This window comes from Scyliorhinus torazame, chromosome 3 (genome assembly GCF_047496885.1).
Source record: "Scyliorhinus torazame isolate Kashiwa2021f chromosome 3, sScyTor2.1, whole genome shotgun sequence".
Classification (NCBI taxonomy): Eukaryota; Metazoa; Chordata; class Chondrichthyes; order Carcharhiniformes; family Scyliorhinidae; genus Scyliorhinus; species Scyliorhinus torazame.
The window spans coordinates 66,061,577-66,071,541 of NC_092709.1; the positions used below are offsets into that span (position 1 = coordinate 66,061,577).

Consider the following 9,965-nt stretch of genomic DNA (forward strand, 5'->3'; position numbering starts at 1 on the left):
ACTATTTAAAAATAACGTGCCAATAATAACCTTAGAAACCTGGACTCTTGCAAGAACAAATCCTGTTGAGGCAAAGAATGAGGTGGTAACTCTCCATCTTCCAAAGTCTTACTGAAAATACTCATTAGCTGCCTGTTAAATGTTAAAATCTATTTCTTATCAATATGCAACTCAAGTTTGTTAAAAGCCAGAGTGGAATGCAAATCAAAAATCTAAAACTAGCAGAAACCGAAAAGAATTTTACTTTGAACCTAGACCCTTCTCCCATTAATTTTATTCATAAGCTATGTGCTATGGTGTGGATTCTTTGATATTGCACATCATGTTGTCCTTCAACAAACCATTTTGTAAAGATGTGGAAGGAAGTGAACAGAAATATCGTGCCTGTGTTTGATTGCCATTATTACTTACTCTTTTGATTCTGTAGCTTACTATTTTTAGGAATAAAATGAATTCTTTGAATTTTCCTTTCTTTTCCTTGCCAGGATGGTGAAGAAACACAAATCTGTGAAAAAGAAGCTGTTATTCCGCTTAACCTTGACGAACAGGAAAAATATGGGCGAGTCGCCAATGATTCTTAGTCCCGTTGATCTGGGATTTCCCATTCATTTCTCAACTCATTACTTTTCCAACAACTATAACTCAAAATTCAGGCGAGTGCGAGATCCCACAAGCTAATTATTCAATTGTGATTCGATTGGGAGTTAGCTTAGTGACATATCTTTAATTTAATTACCTTGAAGTTATTGGTATTTATATATCTTGATAGAAGCAAATTTGTTGAGCAAATTCTACTTTTAAAAGATCAGAAGTTGAATTTCAACAATGTATTTCAACGTATTTTTCATTCATATTTCTGGCATGAAACAAAAACAATAAAGCTACATTTTGCCATGAAATCTCCAATTCCAGAATTTATTTATTGCTTATAGGAGCAGGCACATCAATCCTGTGGCCACATTCAAACAGATCATGGCTTATACTCCATATCCCTGGATGTCATGAGTATCCAGACATCTATCAATTTCTGTCTTGAGGATGCATGGTGATTGAAATTCCACAGCTTCCCGGGTAGAGAATTTCAAAGATTCACCACCCACTGAGTGAAGAAATCCCTCCTCATCCCAGTCCTAAAACATCCGATCCACATCTATCCTGTAAAGACCGATAAGAACTCTAAGTTTCAATGAGATCACCTCTCATTCTTCCAAGTTCTAGACAATAAAGGCACAGTCTCCTCAATCTGTCCTCATAAGACAGTCCCACCATCTCAGGGGTTCGTCTGGTGAACCTCCGTTGCACTTAGTCTATGGTAAATAAATCCCTCCTCGGCTAAGGAACGAGGTGATTTCCGGCTGTTCTCGCCAGCGGACCTTGTGGCCCCGCCGACGGCAAACCCCTGCCGCTGGTTTCTTGGTGACGGGGAGTGGATTCAATGGGAAACCCCATTGACAGTGGCAGGACTAAAAAAGATCCCACTGCTGGACAACGGTGGCCCGCCTCCCACTGCAGAGAAACACGCCGTGGGGGGGTGCTGCAAATCACCCCCCCCCCCCACAAGGAGACCCAAACTGTACAGAGTTTTGTACAGAATACTCCAGCTGCTCTCTCACCAAGGTTCTATACAGCGGCAGGAAGACATCTTTGCTCCTGTTGTCAAATCCCATTGCAATGAAGGTCAATGTACTATTTGCCTTCTTGATTGTTTGCTGCACCTGCATGTTAGCTTTTAATGACTCATGAACCCAGGTCTCTTTCGACATCAACACTTCCCAACTGCTCAGCATTTAAGAAATACTCTGCATTTCTGTTTTTTTCTACCAAAGTGGACAACTTCACACTTTTTCGCATTATATTCCATCTGCCCATTAATTTTTAGCCTGTCCAAATCCACTTGAATCCTCCTTGCATCCTCTTCACATTCCTGCCTAGTTTTGCGTCATCAGAAAATTTGAAAACATTATAATTGATCCTCACATTAAAATCATTTGTACAGATTTGCCCGCCCAAAATGACACTTGCTACCCTTAGTGCTTCTTCTAAATGGTAATCAACAGGAGGTTTCCTTGCCCATGTTTGACCTGATGCAGCTTTATAGGGTTGGGTTGGGTGCCTGTTGAAGACTTTCATGGCCACTCCCTTCTGACTGTATACCATTGTGCTGCCACCTCTGGTGGCTCTATCCTGCCAGAGGTCTGAGCAGTTGGTTACAAGGTATGATCTGAAGAGTATGACTGTCAGTCTGTTGCACAGGTCTGTGGCACAATGTTAGTGAGGTGGACCTTTCAGGTTCAACTGGGCAGAGCTGTTTCCAATGTCTCAGTTGGTGCTGGTGGTCCATCCTGTTTTATTCTTAGTTGGATAAAACTGTTCTGGAAAAGCCAAATAACTCTCTTGTTCGGCCATTTCAGAGGGCAGTTAAGAGCCAACCAGATTGCTGTAATATGTACACCAGTCTGGGTAAGGATGTGTCATGGACAGGAGGGGGGGGGGGGGGTCAATTTAAATTGTCCTGATTTTTCCCCACTCTACCCATCTGTAAGGCATACGGCATGCTTGCCTTCATTGGCTGGGGCATTGTGTATAAAAATTGGCAAGTCACTTTGCAGCTTTATTGAACCTTAGTTAGGCCACACCTGGAGTATAGTGTTCAATTCTGGTCGTCACACTACCAGTAGGATGTGGAGGCTTTAGAGAGGGTGCAGAAGAGATTTACCAGAATGTTGCCTGGTAAGGAGGGCATTAGCTATGAGGAGAGGTTGAATAAACTCGGTTTGTTCTCACTGGAACGACGGAGGTTGAGGGGCGTCCTGAAAGAGACCTACAAAATTATGAGGGGCATAGACAGAGTGGATAGTCAGAGGCTTTTCCCCAGGGTAGAGGGATCAATTACTAGGGGGCATAGGTTTAAGGTGCGAGGGGCAAGGTTTAGAGGAGATGTACGAGGCAAGTTTTTTTTTTTTTTTTTTTACACAGAGGGTAGTGGGTGCCTGGAACTCGCTGCCGGAGGAGGTGGTGGAAGCAGGGACGATAGTGACGTTTAAGGGGCATCTTGACAAATACATGAATAGGATGGGATTGGAGGGATACGGACCCAGGAAGTGTAGAAGATTTTAGTTTAGACGGGCAGCATGGTCGGCGCAGGCCTGGAGGACCGAAGAGCCTGTTCCTGTGCTGTACTTTTCTACGCTCTTTGTAAGCTAAAAGGTCTTTTTTTTATTATCCTGATTTCCCCCTTTATAAATAGTGGTGTATTTTCCCCAACCCTTACATTTGGAAAGATTCCAATCTTCTACACCTACACACACAATAAATGGGGATAAGGAAAAAGGAAGAGGGTTCAGGATATGAACACAATAAAATAGCCCAAAATCAGAACATTCCGCAGGGAGGTTAGCTGGTTGTAGAATACCCCCATCTTTCCAGAATGAGACTTCCACGACTCGAGAAGACATGAAATGAAATGAAAATGAAAATCGCTTATTGTCACAAGTAGGCTTCAAATTAAGTTACTGTGAAAAGCCCCATTATGTTTGAGTTAGTCTGGAAGCACGAGTTCCAGGTTGGCAGGTTTGATCAGGGTCTGAGGTCTTCCTGCTGCCACCATAGGCTGGAGTTCTGTTCACTTTGGAAGTCAAACAGCATCTACCGGAGTTCAGTTCCAACAGACAATATCATAGCGCAGTTTGGGGGAGGTCATGTGACATATTTCCTCTATGTTGGGCATAGAATGTGTATTCCCAAAGCTGGAATCTAGGTGTCTAATTGGAGTCCTGTTGCATTTGGAGACACTGGTGTCAGATTAAATTACCTGCCACTCTGTCAAAACCATGGTGTTGGGACTGCTGACACTTTGTCCATTAGCACCATTATAGGAGATTATGACTTGAAGGTTTTCCTTTGGTCGGAGTTAGCTGGACCCCTTGTCCCCGTAGTAATTGTCATCTTGAAACTGCGGCCAAGCTGAACCATTTATCAGATCAGAAATTTTCCATTTTTATTAGCACAGAAAAAAAATGACTTTGCAAAATAGTTCAGTTGATGAATATATATATATATATTTTCCATCATGTCTTGACCGTGACAGATGACAGATCCCGTCTATGATACTTTGGGAAAGCCTGTAACCTGATATCACAATGACTTCTTCTCTACCCTTCTCATCTCAAATCGCATCACTATGGTGACATGAATCACATGTTCCTGTATTCAGATAGAGATATTAATTAACTATCCTTGTTACTTCAACTCTCATCTTGGAAGTAAATGGACAATTTAAAGGATAACTCTTTACAACCCAACATTTTCAGTACTCCTATGGAAATTTGGAGATTCGCAGTCTATTCACTGTTTGCACACAGGATGCTGCCTTTATCTCCCGAAGCATAAATATCTTGCACTTTCTTCCCAGGAAAAGAATCTGGGCCTTAAAACTATCCAGACTTGTTGTCAGGCAAATTTCTGAATAGGTCAGATGACCCCCTTCATTTTACCCTCAACTAAAGGCCGAGTCCTAAAACATCATTACCTTATAAACCTCATAATTGTAACGCGTTTGCCACATTGCCACAGCAACTAACATTTCAAAAGCACTTAATTGGCTGTAAAGTGCTGTGAAGTTGTCAAGGTCATGAATTTAATGCAAGTCTCTTTCTTGGAGAAAGATATGTTAATATTGGACAAGTCTAAGTTAAGCTGGCATAGTCTCAATGGTCACAGTCAAGGCTTGATGGGATCTACCCCAAAATACTGAAGGAGGCTAGAGAGGAAATTGCTGAGGCCTTGACAGAAATCTTTGGATCCTCACTGTCTTCAGGTGATGTCCCGGAGGACTGGAGAATAGCCAATGTTGTTCCTCTGTTTAAGAAGGGTAGCAAGGATAATCCAGGGAACTACAGGCCGGTGAGCCTTACATCAGTGGTAGGGAAATTACTGGAGCGAATTCTTCGAGACAGGATCTACTCCCATTTGGAAGCAAATGGACATATTAGTGAGAGGCAGCATGGTTTTGTGAAGGGGAGGTCGTGTCTCACTAACTTGGAGTTTTTCGAGGAGGTCACAAAGATGATTGATGCAGGTAGGGCAGTGGATGTTGTCTATATGGACTTCGGTAAGGCCTTTGACAAGGCCCCTCATGGTAGACTAGTACAAAAGGTGAAGTCACACGGGATCAGGGGTGAGCTGGCAAGGTGGATACAGAACTGGCTAGGTCATAGAAGGCAGAGAGTAGCAATGGAAGGATGCTTTTCTAATTGGAGGGCTGTGACCAGCGGTGTTCCGCAGGGATCAGTGCTGGGACCTTTGCTGTTTGTAGTATATATAAATGATTTGGAGGAAAATGTAACTGGTCTGATTAGTAAGTTTGCAGACGACACAAAGGTTAGTGGAATTGTGGATAGCGATGAGGACTGTCAGAGGATACAGCAGGATTTAGATTGTTTGGAGGCTTGGGTGGAGAGATGGCAGGTGGAGTTTAATCCAGACAAATGTGAGGTAATGCATTTTGGAAGGTCTAATGCAGGTAGGGTAGGGAATATACACTGAATGGTAGAACCCTCAAGAGTATTGAAAGTCAAAGAGATCTAGGAGTACAGGTCCACAGGTCACTGAAAGGGACAACACAGGTGGAGAAGGTAGTCAAGAAGGCATATGGCATGCTTGCCTTCATTGGCCGGGGCATTGAGTATAAGAATTGGCAAGCCATGTTGCAGCTGTATAGAACCTTAGTTAGGCCACACTTGGAATATAGTGTTCAATTCTGGTCGCCACACTACCAGAAGGACGTGGAGGCTTTAGAGAGGGTGCAGAAGAGATTTACCAGAATGTTGCCTGGTATGGAGGGCATAAGCTATGAGGAACGGTTGAATAAACTCGGCTTGTTCTCACTGGAACGACGGAGGTTGAGGGTTGATAGAGGTCTACAAAATTATGAGGGGCATAGACAGAGTGGATAGTCAGAGGCTTTTCCCCGGGGTAGAGGGGTCAATTACTAGGGGGCATAGGTTTACGGTGAGAGGGGCAAGGTTTAGAGTAGATGTACGAGGCAAGTTTTTTACGCAGAGGGTAGTGGGTGCCTGGAACTCGCTACCGGAGGAGGTGGTGGAAGCAGGGACGATAGTGACATTTAAGGGGCATCTTGACAAATACATGAATAGGATGGGAATAGAGGGATACGGTCCCAGGAAGTGTAGAAGATTGTAGTTTAGTCGGGCAGCATGGTCAGCACAGGCTTGGAGGGCCGAAGGGCCTGTTCCTGTGCTGTACATTTCTTTGTTCTTTGTGTATTGCACTGTTTGGTAAAGAATTGGAGAGCCGTTTCTCTCTGTGAAACATATCCTGTTCAAAATTGCATTATGATGCATTGCTGTATTTTTTAATCAAGTCCTTTTGATCAGCAACCCATTTGCTTATTTAAATTTTCAGTTGCCCTACAACTCATGCACAATGGCAACAGTATGTACTATATAAAAGATGCAATGCAGCAACTCGCAACAGCACCTTCCAAATTCTTGAAACCCAAGAACAAGGACAGCCAGAACCTGGGAGCACCACCACTTGCAAGGTCCTCTCCAAGCCACACACCATCCCCAACTAGGGACTGTATCACCATTCCATCATCACTGGGTCAAACCCCTGGAACTCCCTCACTAACAGGACTGCAGGTGTACAGGCATCGGATGGACTACAGCAGGTCAAGAAGGCAACTCACCACCACTTACCCAAGAGAAATTATGGACGGGCCACAAATGCTGGCCTTGCCAGCAACACCAACATCTCTAATATTCTGTACTTGTTAAGTATATGTATTTTGATCGTGGACAAGCTCTTGCACTTCTTACGGTCAGACAAGAACTGACACTGTGAACCAAACAATTAGCTTTTATGCAAACTGCTTTGGAAGTGAAAATTAACATTGACAAAACCATAAATTAACTAAAGGGACCTTTATAAAGACTAAAAAGTGGGATGGGTAATTTGCAAATCTTTGAGTGGAGATGAATCTCTTTTTGAAACAATGATAATTTCTGATCTGAGAGGAGATAAGAGGTTTTAAGGAACACATGGAACTTAATTGAAACTGACCAAACAATTGAAGAGCAACCAAGCATTTAACCCAAGAAGAGAAGAGAATGGCATTGTTGACTTTGAAGCAGCATTTTGGCCAGAAGGTAAGGGAACAAAAAGAAAATCAAAATGTCTGTAAAGTACAAAAAATCTATGTACCTTGCTGGCCTAATAGCAGTTGATTTAATTAACCATGGTGCAAAACAGGAATTCTCACAATAGTTGATTGGATCAATGAAAAAATAAAATACTGCAGATGCTGGAAATCTAAAAAATAAAACAGAAAATGTCAGAAATACTCAAGGTCTGGAAGTATATGCTGAGAAAGAAACAGGGTTAACATTTCAGGTCGATTACCCTTCATCATGTTGGATAGATTACGGTACAACTGGCAGGAAGTTCTTCATGAAGGAAACTTACTGAAGGGGGAGCACTATATGAGGTCATGTGGCAAGAGGGATCAGGCCTTGATGCCTAGTGTTCAGTTGTAAAATACCCGACATAAGAGTACAAGACTGTGAAGGGCATTTGACTACACTTGATTGTACTCTTATCTCTGTAACTTCTCTTCATGCCAAGTTTAATAAAGTGGAAAGAAGAAAACACTGGGTTATAAAGACTCGCACTTAATTCAACAATCGTCAGTCCACAATCATCAGTGAGGACAATAAGACACACCCTATTAGTTTTTCCCTTTTTGTGAGTAAGATCGAGGTCGTTCTCCGTGTCTGCGTGGGTTTCCCCCGGGTGCTCCGGTTTCCTCCCACAAGTCCCAAAAGACGTGTTTGTTAGGTGAATTGGACAGCCTGAATTCGCCCTCGGTGTATTCTACAGACGCCGGAATGTGGGGACTAAGGGGTTTTCACAGTAACTTCATTGCAGTGTTAATGTAAGCCTACTTATGACACTAATAAAGATTACTATTATTAACACTATGTTTTCCCGAGAATATGCTTCATTTAATGCCTTCAAGGGAACAACAATTTTGAATGTAGGAGAGAATGAGATTCTGCAGGAAATCCCTTTTAAATCTTTACAATTGTGGTAAGCCATTGATTTGGTGTTTTATTTCAGATTCATCCTTTGTAACTATAATTTCGAATGGGTCCCATTGGAAACACTAGAGTATGGTAATAATACATTCTCAAGTGATTAATTTCCAGTCTTAGACTGATTTGTTGATGAACAAATATAGATTTTCTTCAAAGTAATGTACAACTTTAATTAATGTCCAAGTTACTCTTTAATACATCCATCTTCCTGAGCCAACGTATTCACCTTTAGAAGTCATGTTAGACTAAAAGTGTTAACTGTTTCTCGCTCTACGGATGCTGCGGAGTTTTCCCAGCATATTTTGCATTCATTTCAAATTTCCGTCACCCGCAGCATTTTGCTTTTATTTTTCTGTTCACCATTTGGTCGGTTTGCTGAAACTTTTGTTTCATACAGTGTTTTGAGAATTTGGTCATTTTTGCTCATTCTGGATCTCTATCCGCACGCCTGGCTTTTTTCCCCCCCATCAAGTTCGTTTTCTAAAGAAGCCTATGTGATACATTAATCTTTGTCTCGTGGAGGCTTAATGGACAAGCAAATCTTTTAATATATATCAAGGCTGACAATACTTTCAGGAGGTTTATTATGAAGGAATAATGTCAATACTTTTGCCAATGATGGAAAAAGCGGGCGGGATTCTCCGATGTTATGACAGAGTCCCCGCGCCGTCGTGAACGCCGTTGAGTTTCACGACGGCGCGAAACGGCCCCAATCGCGATCGAGTCAAGCCCCGAAAATGGGCTAGGAGTGGGGCCGCGAGGAACTCGGGGGGGGGCGGGGGGGGCGTGGCGCGAAAGCAGCGTCATAAGCGCACGACGCCCGAATGACGCCGCGCACTGCCATCAATGGCGCGATCCGCGCATGGAAGGACCCAGGAGGAGGAGAGATGGCTTAGCCCCAACGAGCCGCACCGAGATTCCGGGACACGGACCTGGACACCCTCCTCAATGAGGTTGAACAACGAAGGGCCACCCTCTGCCCAAGACATGGGCATCGCCAGCCGTCCAGCATGGTGAGGCGCAGCTGGCGTGACGTTAGCACCGCTGTGAGTTCTGTGGGGCACACACCCCCGGTCCGGGGAGCAAGTGGGGGGGGGGGGGGGGGGGGCGGGGGGGGAGGGCACAGGGTGCACAACGTTGTACTCGACCCACATGAGCACCGGGACCCCCCTGGAGAGATGCCATGGCGTGGCTCCAACTGTCTCCCCACCCAGCATCAATGTAGCCTCTATCTGCACGCCCTGATGATACCCGCCTAATTGTGATGCTTTATCCAACCCCCCCCCCCCCCCCCCCCCCCCGCCCACCAGGACAAGACAGCTCACAACCATCGTGAGCGTATGAGAACCGGAGTGGGTTCGCCTGTGCTGCTGCACCCCCTAAATGTTCACAAGCAGAGGGCCCTGGACCTCGCTGGGGGATCCGCCACCCGGGAGGTCGCGCCATGCGAGGTCGGAGGCGCAGAAGCAAGTGAGACAACCCTGCATGTCCTCACCCCCCCAAAGCCGGTCATCGCCCCCCGTCACACTCTGGCTAGTGCACCCCCGATCCCCTCCCTCCTCACACTCTGCCCACTGCACCCTCGATCCCCTTCCCCCTCACACTCTGGCCACTGCACCCCCGATCCCCTCCCCCCTCACACTCTGCCCACTGCACCCCCACTCCCCTCCCCTCCACCCCCACTCCCCCCCCCACCTCCACCCCCACTCCCCCCCCCCACCTCCACCCCCCACTCCCCCCTCCACCCCCACCCTCCCCCCCCCACCTCCACCCCCTCCCTCCCTCCTCCACCCCCTCCCTCCCACCCACCTCCACTCCCTCCCCCCCTCCCACCTCCACTCCCTCCCC

At 45.2% G+C, this 9,965-nt stretch overlaps 1 protein-coding gene across 1 annotated transcript in view; it reads left to right on the forward strand.

The window, feature by feature from the left end:
• Nucleotides 1-881, forward strand: part of LOC140409502 (protein SPMIP2) — a 65,710-nt gene extending 64,829 nt beyond the window's left edge. The window contains exon 5 of the mRNA XM_072497908.1: nucleotides 486-881. Within this exon, the coding sequence (XP_072354009.1) occupies nucleotides 486-581 (96 nt within the window). The 3' untranslated portion in view covers nucleotides 582-881. The remainder of the gene's footprint in view (nucleotides 1-485) is intronic.
• The last annotated feature ends 9,084 nt before the right edge of the window (nucleotides 882-9,965 follow it).